At 38.9% G+C, this 14,570-nt stretch overlaps 1 protein-coding gene across 2 annotated transcripts in view; it reads right to left on the bottom strand.

Annotated features, from left to right (window-relative positions):
- The window catches only part of LOC126483945 (mitochondrial coenzyme A transporter SLC25A42), a 224,642-nt gene that overhangs the window by 40,929 nt on the left and 169,143 nt on the right, over positions 1–14,570 (bottom strand). For both annotated transcript variants that reach the window (XR_007587792.1, XM_050107240.1), the window contains exon 6: positions 11,504–11,636. Coding sequence is in view for 1 of the 2 variants with exons in the window: in XM_050107240.1 (XP_049963197.1) it covers positions 11,504–11,636 (133 nt within the window). In the remaining variant the exon portion in view is untranslated. The remainder of the gene's footprint in view (positions 1–11,503; positions 11,637–14,570) is intronic.

Below are 14,570 nucleotides of genomic sequence, written 5' to 3' on the forward strand. Positions count from 1 at the left end.
AAATGTGAATTGCAGAGTAGTCATGTAGATGTAGATGTAGATGTAGAAGGCACGTGCTGCATTAAACATAGATGGAATATCACGTGTTTCAAAGCAACATGGCCATAACCTGCCATTGGTAAATGCAAGCATCTTTGCTGGTGTCCAAAGATCAGCGATTACAAATACCCAGAAAGTTTTGGTGGAGAATAATGAATTATTTAGGAATAAAGAGATGACTCACCGAAAGGCAGAATTGCTGTGTTGTCGACAGACGCACAAACAAAAGGGACAGAGCTTTGCTAGCTTTCAGAATGAAATTCCTTTCTCAAGCTGTAGGAGAAAAACACACACACAAACACACACACACACACACACACACACACACACACACACACACACACACACACACACACAAAATTGGGTGGGGCTACAGCGAGTTATGTGCGCTCAGCTATCTGGCATCTGCCCACTCTACCTGCATACCTAGCTAGCCCAAAGACTGCTCCCCACTCTCGCACAAGCTGCGAGATGCTTCCCCCCCTCCCAAGCCCCTCCCTACCTCCTTCCCCTCTCCATCCCACACCCCACCCCAACCTGCGCCCCCACCTCACCCCAGTGCACTCACCGTGGGCCGGAAAGAGCTGGCAGTCTAATTGTTCTGGTGTAACTACAAGTACTGGAACAAAGAGGAAGAATGCAAGACCAAAGAAGGCAGTGCAGTGACATCAACTAATAGTCTGCTGACAAGGACCCCGCAATGACAGGAACGATCTCTGCAAGAAGTAAATACAAGTGCCACTCCTTCCAGCCTCGGTCGGACATCAGTGGAGTATTAGCAAAGCCTAGCACAGAGTGCTATGATATCACATTGTAGTGATCCATATCCATTGCTTGTTTGAAGGTTGTGTACAACAAGAACTCTGATTTACGTTGCATGTTGCCCATCACTTGCACAACCTTTGTTAAAGTTAAGGTTTGTTAAAGTTAAGTATTGTCAGTCTGCTTTATAAAAATAAAACTACTAATGTTATTTGCTTGAATTGTTGTATAGCATTCCAAGAATGCAGCATCCCTTAGGCACCCTATATGAGACGAGTGGGCGAGACCCAACACGAATGAGCACAATATAGGGGGACAGGTGTGTGTGTGTGTGTGTGTGTGTGTGTGTGTGTAGAGATATACACACACACACACACACACACACACACACACACACACACACACACACACACACACACACACACACACACACACATTCGTCGTCATCGTCGTCGTCGTCGTCGTCCCCAGTCCGAAGACTGGTTTTATGCAACTCCCCATGCTCCTCTATCCTGTGCAAGCCTGTTCATTTATGAATAACTGCTACAACCTACCCTCCCTCCCCACACATTTCCCTCCAATACTTAATTTGTGATCCATTGATAATTCAGAATATGTCCTTTCAACTGATCCCTTCTTCTAGTCAGGTTGTGCAACAAATTTCTTGTCTCCCCAGTTCTATTCAGTAGCTCCTCATTAGTTATGTGATCTACCCATCGAATATTTTGTATTTGTCTGTTGCACCACATTTCAAAAGCTCCTATTCTCTTATTGTCTAAACTATTCATCGTCCATGTTTCACTTCCATACATTGCTACACTCCATACAAATACTTTCAGAAAAAGACTTCCTAACACCTAAATCTATACTTGCAGCAACAAATTCCTCATCATCATAAATGCTTTTCTCGCAGTTGCTAGTCTACATTTTATATCCTCTCTACTTTGGCCACTATCTGTTATTTTGCTGCCCAAATATCAAAACTCATCAACTCTCATTTCCTAATCTAGTTTCCTCGGTGTCACCAGATGTAATTTGACTTCATTCCATTATACTTGTGTTGCATTTGTTGATGTTCATCATACATCTTCCTTTCAAGATTGTGTTCATTCGATTAAACTGCTCCTCCAAGTCCTTTGCTGTCATTGACAGAATTTCAGTGTCATTGGAAAACTTCGAAGTTTCTATTTCTTCTCCCTAAACTTTAACTCCTGCTCCATATTTCTCTTTGGTTTCCTTTACTGCTTGCTCTGTCTGCAGACAGAATAACATCAGGTATAGGCTACAACCCTATCTCACTCCCTTCTCAACCATTGCTTCACTTTCATGCCCTCGACTCCTAACAGCTGTGTGGTTTCTGTAAAAAGTTGTAAATAGTCTTTTGATCCCTGTATTTTACTGTTGCTAACTTCAGAATTTCAAAGTACTCCAGTCAACATTATAAAAAGCTTGCTCTAGGTCTACAAATGCTATGAACATAGGTTTGCCTTTCCTTATCCTATCTTCCAATACAAGTCATACTGTCAGTATTGCTGTGCTTGTTCCTCAATTTCTCCGAAATGTTAACTGATCTTCCATGAGGTTGGCTTCTGTCAGTTTTTCCATTGTTCTTCTGTAAAGAATTCATGGTAGTATTTTACAATCATGACTTATTAAACTTATAGTTTGGAGATTTTGAAATGTCATCAACTACTTTCTTTGGAATTGGAATATTACATTCTTCTTGAAGTCAGTGTCTTTCACCTGTCTCATATATCTGTCAAGCCAGGAGGAAGAGTTTTGTCACGGCTGGCTCTCCCAAGACTATCAGTAGTTCTGACAGAAAGCCAGCTGCTCCTGGGACATTGTTGTGATACAGGTCTTTCAGTGCTCTGGTAAATTTTTATTGCAGTATCATATCTGACCTCCATCTGCGTCCTCTTCCATTTCTGCTATGAAGCATTCAAGAATCTTCCACTTCTATAGACCCTCTATGTACTCAATCCCCCTTTCAGCTTTCCCTTTGTTGCTCAAGACTGGTTTTCCAAGTGAGCTCATGATAATCTAATAACAAAGCCGAGTGCACCTTTGACCAAGATAATGAAAAACATTAATTCACTAAATGAGTTATCTAAGAATGACACGGTCATAATCATGAGTCGAAGCAAGGATGTATTGACAAGCATGCCTCACACACCTGATCTGCAGGACAACTCAATTGTAAATATGGAGCTTACAAAAATAAACAGACAATTTCGTGAAATATACAAGTTTTATCAAATGTAACATCTTTGAGCTTCCCAACGCAAGAGATCTGTTCACGAAACATGGTAAACACTATAATCGCACTGGGAAGTCATCCATCGGCAAAATGCTGACAAAACGAATACAGAAAGACGAACACACTGCATGAAATACAATTGCTATACAGCCAGCTTCGGTCAAGGAAATACAAAAACACTGTAACACCTCCATAAGAAGAAAATCAATCGCAGCCACAGCACAAGCCAGCCAAGATCATCACTTTAACAGGAAGAGGCAGTGTTAGAGTCATCTTCAGTAAAAACAGCGAAGAAAATGTGTGTATCCAACAGAAGGAACAGTGGCCAGTGCATCAATCAGTAAGATAACTGTATCACCTGATCACCAAAAGGATATTTTAGACCAAGGCAAGAGAAACATGATGACTACAAGGTAAGCAGTGCTCAGTGCTTCTCAGTCTTCCACCAAAACATGCAATACATAAGAAACAAAGTGCAACAATTAGAAGTGGAACTGCAGTCTATTGACAGCTCACTTGTTTGCATAACAGAACATTAGTTTAATGGTTCAGAATTAACAAATGTAGCACTAAATTCATACAGTCTAACCTCTTGTTACAGCAGAAACACTATGAAACGTGGTGGATCATGCATATACATGAAGGAGACGATTAGGTAAACAATTAGAAATGACGTTACAGCATTATGTATTTATCGTGCACCCAGTGGTGACATCAACACATTCACTACAAAGTTAAACCAAGCATTAGATATGGTCTCCAGCCCCAAAAGCGAAATCATCATTTGTGGAGATCTAAACATTAACATGATTAACTCAGATATGCCGTGCAATAGTTTTTTGAACATTATGAACACCTATGGTATATCACCATCAATTAACACTGCCACTAGGATAATCAGACATTCAGCATCAAGTACTGACCATGTGCTAACAGACAGAGAGAAAGATAGGTGTGACACTGTCATAGGTGACCTTGGCATCTCGGACCAGTCCAGTAAGTTATTAAAATTAGGCATAGAATTAGATAACAACACTAAAATACACAAGTACAGAAGGATTTTCTCTCACTCAAAAAGAGCTCTATTTGCCTCACTAATTAACAGTACAACATGGGAGGAAGTGTACAGAGAAACTACTATAATTGGGAAGTTTACAAAGTTTCTGTCAGTATTTAAATTCAGATTTGAAAAAGTGTTTCCTGAAGTTCTAGAACCACTAAATCATGCAACAATAACAGCTGGGTAACCAACTGGATAAGGAAATCCTCTGAAACCCTCAAGCACCTTAGTTCAATGAAAAACCACTGTAACAATTCAGCATTTCATAACTCTTATCGTTCATACAGAAAGATCTATAGAAATGTACTGTTAGTGGCTAAAATGTACCAGAATGACAAATTTATAGAAAAAGCTAATAATAAAATCAAAGCAGCATGGAAAAACAACCAAATAGGAAACTAATAGGAAAACATTAAAGCCAGTAAACATACGGTTTCAACATAACCAAAATAAATGACCCCAAAAAAAAACTAGCAAACATTGCCAATCAATATTTCAGCAACATAGCAACCAAACTACAACAGAAGTTCACCAAAACAAAGTTCTCTACTTCGACCATCATCAGTTATCTTGCTCCCCAAATAGCAAAACTCCTTTACTACTTTAAGCCTCTCATTTCCTAATCTAATTCCCTCAGCATCACCAGACTTAATTCGACTACATTCCATTATATTCGTTTTGCTTTTGTTGATGTTCATCTTATACCCTCCTTTCAAGACACTGTCCATTCCGTTCAACTGCTCTTCCAAGTCCCCTGCGGTCTCTAATAGAATTACAATGTCATCGGCAAACCTCAAAGTTTTTATTTCTTCTCCATGGATTTTAATACCTACTCCGAACTTTTCTTTTGTTTCCTTTACTGCTTGCTCAATATACAGATTGAATAACATCGGGGAGAGGCTACAACCCTGTCTCACTCCCTTCCCAACCACTGATTCCCTTTCATGCCCCTCGACTTTTATAACTGCCATCTGGTTTCTGTACAAATTGTAAATGGCATTTCGCTCCCTGTAGTCTATCCCTGCCACCTTCAGAATTTGAAAGAGAGTATTCCAGTCATCATTGTCAAAAGCTTTCTCCAAGTCTACAAATGCTAGAAACGTAGGTTTGCCTTTTCTTACTCTAGCTTCCAAGATAAGTCCTAGGGTCAGTATTGCCTCACGTGTTTCCATATTTCTACTGAATCCAAACTGATCTTCCCTGAGGTCAGCTTCTACCAGTTTTTCCATTCGTCTGTTAAGAATTTGCGTTAGTATTTTGCAGCTGTGACTTATTAAACTGATTGTTCGGTAATTTTCACATCTGTCAACGCCTGCTTTCTTTGGGAGTGGAATTATTATATTCTTCTTGAAGTCTGAGGGTATTTCGCCTGCCTCATACATCTTGCTCATCAGATGGTAGAGTTTCGTCAGGACTGGCTCTCCCAAGGCTGTCAGTAGTTCTAATGGAATGTTGTCTACTCCTGGGGCCTTGTTTTGACTTAGGTCTTTCAGTGCTCTATCAAATTCTTCACGCAGTATCATATCTCCCATTTCATCTTCATCTACATCCTCTTCCCTTTCTATAACATTGCCCTCAAGGACATCGCCCTTGTATAGTCCCTCTATATACTCCTTCCACCTTTCTGCTTTCCCTTCTTTGCTTAGTACTGGGTTTCCATCAAAGCTCTTGATATTCATGCAAGTGGTTCTCCTTTCTCCAAAGGTCTCTTTAATTTTCCTGTAGGCAGTATCTATCTTACCCCTAGTGATATATGCCTCTACATCCTTACATTTGACCTCTAGCCATCCCTGCTTAGCCATTTTTCACTTCCTGTCGATCTCATTTTTGAGACGTTTGTATTCCTTTGCCTGCTTCATTTACTACATTTTTGTATTTTCTCCTTTCATCAATTAAATTCAGTATTTCTTCTGTCACGCAAGGATTTCTACAAGCCCTTGTCTTTTTACTTACTTGATCCTCTGCTGCCTTCACAACTTCACCCCTCAAAGCTACCCATTCTTCTTCTACTGTATTTCTTCCCCCATTCTTGTCAATTGTTCCCTTATGCTCTTCCTGAAACTCTGTACAACCTCTGGTTTAGTCAGTTTATCAAGGTCCCATCTCCTTAAATTCCCACCTTTTTGCAGTTTCTTCAGTTTTAATCTACAGCTCATAACCAATAGATTGTGGTCAGAGTCCACATTTGCCCCTGGAAATGTCTTACAATTTAAAACCTGGTTCCTAAATCTCTGTCTTACCATTATATAATCTATCTGAAACCTGTGAGTATCTCCAGGCTTCTTCCATGTATACAACCTCCTTTTATGATTCTTGAACCAAGTGTTAGCTACGATTAAGTTGTGCTCTGTGCAAAATTCTACCAGGCGGCTTCCTCTTTCATTTCTCCCCCCCAATCCATAATCACCTACTATGTTTCCTTCTCTTCCTTTTCCTACTATCGAATTCCAATCATCCATAACTATTAAATTTTTGTCTCCTTTCACTATCTGAATAATTTCTTTTATCTCATCATACATTTCCCCAATTTCTTTGTCATCTGCAGAGCTAGTTGGCATATAGACTTGTACTACTGTCGTAGGTGTGGGCTTTGTGTCTATCTTGGCCACAATAATGCATTCACTATGTTATTTGTAGTAGCTTACCCGAGCTCCTATTTTTTTTTTATTCATTATTAAACCTACTCCTGCATTGCCTCTATTTGATTTTGTATTTATAACCCTGTATTCACCTGACCGAAAGTCTTGTTCCTCCTGCCACCGAACTTCACTAATTCCCATTATACCTAACTTTAACCTAGCCATTTCCCTTTTTAAATTTTCTAACCTACCTGCCCAATTAAGGGATCGGGCATTCCATGCTCCGATCCGTAGAATGCCAGTTTTATTTCTCCTGATAACGACGTCCTCTTGAGTAGTCCCCGCCCAGAGATCTGAATGAGGGACTATTTTACCTTCGGAATATTTTACCCAAGAGGATGCCATCATCATTTATCCATACAGTAATGCTGCATGCCCTCGGGAAAAATTACGGCTGTAGTTTCCCCTTGCTTTCAGCCGTTCGCAGTACCAGCACAGCAAGGCCGTTTTGGTTAGTGTTACAAGGCCAGATCAGTCAATCATCCAGACGGTTGCCCCTGCAACTACTGAAAATGCTGCTGCCCCTCTTCAGGAACCATACGTTTGTCTGGCCTCTCAACAGATACCCCTCCGTTGTGGTTGTACATCATTTCTGAGAACACATGCTGTTACAGCATGATTACCTGTAAATACCACATTAATGCAATAAATGCTCAAAATGATGTCCATCAACCTCAATGCATTTGGCAATACGTGTAATGACATTCCTGTTAACAGCGAGTAATTCGCCTTCCGTAATCTTCGCACATGCGTTGACAATGCACTGACGCATGTTGTCAGGTGTTGGTGGTGGACCACAATAGCAAATATCCTTCAACCTTCCCCACAGAAAGAAATCCGGGGACATCAGATCCAGTGAACGTGCAGGCCATGGTATGGTGCTTCGATGACCAATCCACCTGTCATGAAATATGCTATTCAATACCTCTTCAACCGCACACGAGCTATGTGCCGGACATCCATCATGTTGGAAGTACATTGCCATTCTGTCATGCACTGATACATCTTGTAGTAACATCGGTAGAACATATGTAGGATATCAGCAAACATTGCACTATTTAGATTGCCATCGATAAAATGGGGGCGAATTATCCTTCCTCCCATAATTCCGCACCATACATTAAACCGCCAAGGTCACTGATGTTCCACTTGTCGCAGCCATCATGGATTTTCCATTTCCCAATAGCACACATTACGCCGGTTTTTGTTACCGCTGTTGGTGAATGATGCTTCGTCGCTAAATAGCACGCGTGCAAAAAATCTCTTGTGCCTGGTGGCAGAACTGTACACGACGTTCAAAGTCATCGCCATGCAATTTCTGGTGCATAGAAATATGGTATGGGTGCAATCGATGTTGCTGTAGCATTCTCAACACCGACGTTTTTGAGATTCCCAATTCTCGCGCAATTTGTCTGCTACTGATGTGTGGATTAGCCACGACAGCAGCTAAAACACCTACTTTGGCATCATCATTTGTTGCAGGTCGTGGTTGACATTTCACATGTGGCTAAAAACTTCCTGTTTCCTTAAATAACATGACTATCCGGCGAATGGTCCGGACACTTTGATGATGTCGTCCAGGATACTGAGCAGTATACATGGCACATGTCCGTTGGGAATTTTGATCACAATAGCCATACATCAACACGATATCGACCTTTTCCGTAATTGGTAAATGGTCCATTTTAACACGGGTAATGTATCACAAAGCAAATACCGTCCGCACTGGCGGAACGTTACATGATACCACGTACTTATATGTTTGTGACTATTACAGCGCCATGTATCACAAAGCAAAAAAAGTGGTCCAACTAAAACATTCATATTTCTTTATGTACTACACGAATATGTAATAAAAAATGGGGGTTCCTATTTTTAAAAAACGCAGTTGATATCCGTTTGACCTATGGCAGCGCCATCTAACGGGCCAACCATAGTGGCATCTGGTTTCCCCCATGAAGCTAGATGAGTTGCATTCTTTGTAGTTTTTTCATTTGATGCTTATTTTGTGAGATATTTGGCTCGGCCACTATCAATGGCCCACCCTGTATAAGAAAGATGACGCAGAAATCATAGAAAATTACAGACCAATCTCGTTACTGACATCCTTTTCAAAAGTCATAGAGACCATAATGAAAAACAGACTCGTGGGGCACTTAACAAAGTTCAATATTCTGAGTAAAGAGCAATTTGGTTTCTGGGCTGGCAAAACCACAAATTCAGCTGTAGCTCATTTCTCAAATGTTATCCTCAAAGCACTACACAAAGGACACCACATAACAGGGATCTTCCTTGATTTGACCAAAGTGTTTGATGCAATAGACCACATAATTTTGCCAAACAAACTAAGTGCACTAGGAGTAAGAGGAGTAACAGACAAGTTGTTTCATTCATATCTACAAAACAGGGTCCATTTTAACACGAACTTCAATCATACCTTTTCGTACCTTTCAAACCCAGAATACATCAATATAGAAGTCCCCCAAGAAAGTGTGCTGGGCCCAATCCTCTTTTTAATATACATCAATGACTATCCATAAAGTGTCAAACATGGTGAATCAGTACTGTTTACTGATGACAGTAACATCTTAATCAAAGCTGTGTCACCAAGTGTACTCAATGAAAAAGCTGAGGAAACTGGATCATGTATGCCAGTGGATAGAAACTAACAAATTAACCCTAAATGTAAAAAAAAAAAAAAAACCAACAGCATTAGTTTTCACTTAAAAAGAAAACCGAACAGTACCAAGCTAAAAGTTAATGACAAGCACATAGAATGTGTACCTTCAACAAAATTTTTTAGGCATGCATGTCGACAGTCAACTAAATTGGACCAAGCACGATGCGGTGCTTGGAAAGCGAATAGCTTCAATATGCTATGCACTTAGGATAATAAATTCAGTGCGTAGTAATTCATGTGCTAGAACTGCATATTTTGCATACGTCCACTTTAAAATTAGTTATGGCATATCCTCCTGCGGACCAACAGAGCAGAACAGACAAACAATATTTAAGTTGCAAAAAAGGGTCGTATGAATCATAACAAAAAGTAGCAATAGATCCCATTGCATGGAGTTATTCAAATCTTTGGGTATATTGACAGTTCCATGTGAATACATTTTGCAGACAGTAATATACACTAAAAAAAAAAAACACATTGACCAGTTCCCAATAAACAGTTCCGTACATGCACATGAAACCAGACACAGCCAACACTTACACCTCTATAGGAAAGCCAAATCAGAAACTCAAAATAGCATGTTATATAATGGAATTATATTGTACAACAATCTTCCACAAGGGCTCAAAGACATAAGTGAAATAGATAACTTCAGAAAATCACTAAAAAAAATATCTCTTGGAAAAGTGTTTGTATACTGTCAAGGATTACTTGGAATGATGTAAATATATAAAAATACGTAAAAATTATCAAATGTATTTGTAAGTGGTTTAACAATGTTTCTTTATGTTGCAATATTCATGAATTCCGATTGTAATAATTATAAATCTGTGTACCTATTTTATACACTTATGTTAACAATATCCATACAATCCTGATTGTCTATGGATATATAAAATGAAATAGCTGCCCTACTCCACCATCCAGCACAGAGTTCTTTCACCCCAAACCTTTGCAGTATACTTTATGTCTCTTGGTAGTCTATTACATAGACTGATTCCTTGTTAACACAGTGTGATTTGGGTCTTAACCTTATTGCTCCTATCCAGATACAACCAACAACTGAATCTGTTTTGGTGATCATGTGTGGAGTTATTTGCTATTTGTTGCTCAACGTTTCTCTGTATAAAATGGTAGATTGAAACATTAATAACCATTTTTAAACTGCTCAATGCAGTGCGACTTTCTGTCACCACTGATCATTCTGATACCCTTTCTTTTCCTTCCATATTCTGACCATATATGAGAATATTATGCCACACCTGATAACAGAATGTGGTAAGCAAAGTATGTGGAAATTACAGTGCTTTATTTGTAAAAGAAAGTGGTTCTGGTACTATAACCATCTTCTGGCACGTGCGCAAGGGGGGGGGGGGGGGGGGGCAGTAAATTTAGAGGTTTTAAAACATTATTTTATTAATGCTTTTCATTCATCTGAGGTACCAGAATATCATCACAAATCAAGCACTGGGGGACTGTATGTGTGATGCAACAGTTTTAACTGTGCCAACTAAGAACTTAAATTGAAACAAGGCTGTCAAAAATAAATTAATCTTAAAATTAGTTTCACAGTCTCACTTGCATATATTATAAAGGATAACTAGTTTTGATCATTTAATGATCATCATCATATCTGAGTAGTACAAAATCATTATCAGTCAAAATATTTTAAATAAAATGATTCAGCCATAAGTTTCACATGGAAATAAAATCCACCAGTTTAGATTTGAACTTGTTTCGATAGCTTTTACTGGTGCATATCATACTTGGTACTATGATTTAGTATCCAATATCAAAATGAGTGACGAATTTTTTTTCCTATTGGTAACGGAATCTGATATAAATATAGTAAGTTTGTGATCCATGTGATGCTGTCAATGTTCAAACAAACATGTATCATTAACTTTCCCCTTTGGCAAACAGAATCCAATGTTACTGTACCTAGATAAAAATGAAATGCTGATGGGGCTACTATCTATATTGAGGAAGGAGAGGAAAAGACTAGTGTGTGCGGCAGAGGTTGCATTCAAGCGACAGGGAAAAATGGGAAATCTTTTACTTACCCATGTATTTCCTTTTTAAGGAATCATACGTGAAGAAACTCACACCAGCGTATGGGATGACTCCCATTATTGTTGGCACATAACCACGATAAAATGTCCTTGGGCCTTCTTCAGTCCAAATCTTGACAAACACCTATTAAATAAATATTTAAATGATGTATTCTTTATGCCACAAAATGTAATTTAAATGATTTTCATGCCGTACAACTTTCACTTTGTCACCAAATTTTTTACTGGTGGTACACTGAATATTTGTAACAACTGAAGAGCTGTAATAGAAATCAGATTACAGAACTAACTTTTTTAAATTTATTGCCCATTCTGTTGCTCTTACATAAATTCAAAAGTGATGGAGTCTCCTTAAGAGACCCCACATCATCATGTACCTCATTTAATGGCATTCTTAAAAATCAATGTCGGGATGCCACACGTTAACTTAATGTACTACAAGTGAAATGATTTCTCAGTTGGTAAGAATGTTGTTAATTTTACGGACAACTGCTATTTGTGATATCTGCTCTGCAGTTGACACTTTCTAACAAGGTTTAAGGCAATTATGATCTCTACCTATCAGGACTGCCTGTCATTCCTAAATGTTACAGCCGTGGAGTAACCAAAGAGTAGCAATTTAAATACAACAGCCTTTATGTCATGAAGTTAACACTCAAAGACAATAATATTCATGACAATCAGTCATTATCATCATTATGGTTTAGGTTGTATGATGGACAATTCATTAGTACCTAAGCAATATTCAATGCAAAAATTACGGAGAAGATTTAAGAAGGTGTGCATTTGGTGTCCACGTGGTTGTGTGTGTGAATTTGTTTATTAAGATCCAACACTATGAAGCTAGTGTAAATGGTGTTTTCTGTTGTGTATTAATGTGCTCCACACACTGATCTGCTATAGACGAGGGTTTGTCTTTCCCTTATTTTATGTATTTAATAAGATGAAGGTTTCCTCAACCCAGAAGTTGATTCAAAAAGCACACTGCTTTACCAGACATGGACTGACAGGATGCAGTACTCCATTGCTTTACTCTAACCTTAGAATTGACTGACTTAGCCAGATACAAGGGTATATACAGTCAGAAGTGGACCCAGAACCACAGTATATCTTCATGTTTCTCTCAAACATTAATCACTGTCAGAGGTAAAGAAGTGATAAGTGACAGAAGAAAATCCTTGGAAATCATTTGAATTTATAATTTGACACTAAGTCAGAATTGCACAGGTAACTGATCAAGGCTGAAAGATCCACTGAGCATATATTTAAATCCAATCAGCTAATGAGCTTGCTTGCTTAGAACACTGATAAGGTACAGAATTTTGCAAGGGCAAAGTTTAGAAAATTTTCTGCGAGCGTTACATATGTTACGAATTATGAGCTTGGCCCTTATATAAATGACCAAGCAATCGTAAGTTAAGGAGCAAGTAAGCACAAAAAGAGTTTACAGTATGTATGTTCCATTTTATTAAATGTGTGATAATTGTTGCTTTCAAATGCTCATTGTGTTTTGCACATTTTTGTTCTATCAGAGATTCTCATTGGACATTGTGGAGTGGGCCGTGATTGTTAATGGAACTGCTCCTCTTACAATGAGTGCCACCGTGATGTTATCCAAATATGTACAGGGTTTTGAGAAGGGCATCAGAGCAGTAGGAATGGATACTGAAGGAGCCTTCATGGAACTTAATGATAACAGTATAATTCTTGAGTAGCATGTAAAAAGAAAGAATGTAATTGGCTTAATTGGCCGTCTATGGACTCTCATTTACAGAGACTGAGGTTATTGTCCTCCTGTTATATAGTAGGGCATTTTGTGTAAATGAACGTTATATACTGAAAGAATTCTCGGGATATCAATCACTATAATTAATCACTGAAAAATATATTTCATTTGGTCTTAGTAAATTTTCTTATCTTGATACTGAATTTATGAAAAGTGTACACAGCTGAAGTGGAAATTTAGTTAAGAAATTATATTCTGAAATAGGAGACATCTAAACTTGTTTCTCAAAGAACTTGTACAGTGAGAAAAAGACGTTAAAAACCAAGTGGTATGTTTCAACCAAAAAGCTGAGTTAAAATAAGGTTCACTGAAACTTATGTGCCATTATCACTGCAAATTGGTGGAGCCTCCCCATAGAGGTTGTCCACCAAGTGCCATAGAACAATGCTGTATTATTCAATATGCTCAATCCACTTCACTCAAATCAAGTGATGGGAGAAGTGTCCAATACTGTGCGACTGTTGTGTTAATTGCCATAATTTGTTATTTTTTACATCCAGCCTCTCTTTTGTCCCCGACATGCCTTTTAAAACAACATAATAGCAAACATGCGAGAACTATTCAGTATTAAATTATTTTCTCTTCAAGATCCCTTGCTGACATCTGAGCTTGTTCATTTCCTTCAATTCTCACCTTACCTGGTGCTCAATACTACAGCAGCAAGCTAATACAAGGGTTGACTGAAAAGTAATGCCTCCCTCTTCGTAACTCTTCAACAGTTGGCAGCATTGGTGTGTGGCAGGTACTGGCTTGTCCCATAGCCTCTTTTCTACAGCTCCAGTTGGTGGGAAGCCTTAGCATTGAACGGTTGTGTTGTTACAGTGTAAAGTATGGAACCCTGTACAGATGGTCAGTCAATGCGATTTAAGCAACATGCAGCAATTGACTTCTTAAAAGCAGAAAGTGTCACCCAAAAGGAGATTAATCAGGGAATGAAAGCAGTTTACGGTGATTATGTTGATGTGACATCGTTGGGTGAGTAAGTTTAAAGATGTTGAGGCAGGAACATCTGAACTGCGTGACAAAAAAGAATTGGACGTCCTGTGACAGCACCCGAGTTTCACAAGCAAAATGTTGACAGACTGATTCAGGATGATCGGTGTATCACTGAGAAAGAAACTGCAAGCACAATCAGCATTTCACAAGAACGTGTGGGTCACATTATTGCTTTGCTTGGCTATCAGAAGATCTATGCATGATGGGTACCCCAGACGCTGACTCCTTCACATGCCACCACAACAGAACTTCAGAGACTAAATCTCACCACCATAC

The sequence above is a fragment of the Schistocerca serialis genome, chromosome 1 (genome assembly GCF_023864345.2).
Source record: "Schistocerca serialis cubense isolate TAMUIC-IGC-003099 chromosome 1, iqSchSeri2.2, whole genome shotgun sequence".
NCBI lineage: Eukaryota > Metazoa > Arthropoda > Insecta > Orthoptera > Acrididae > Schistocerca > Schistocerca serialis.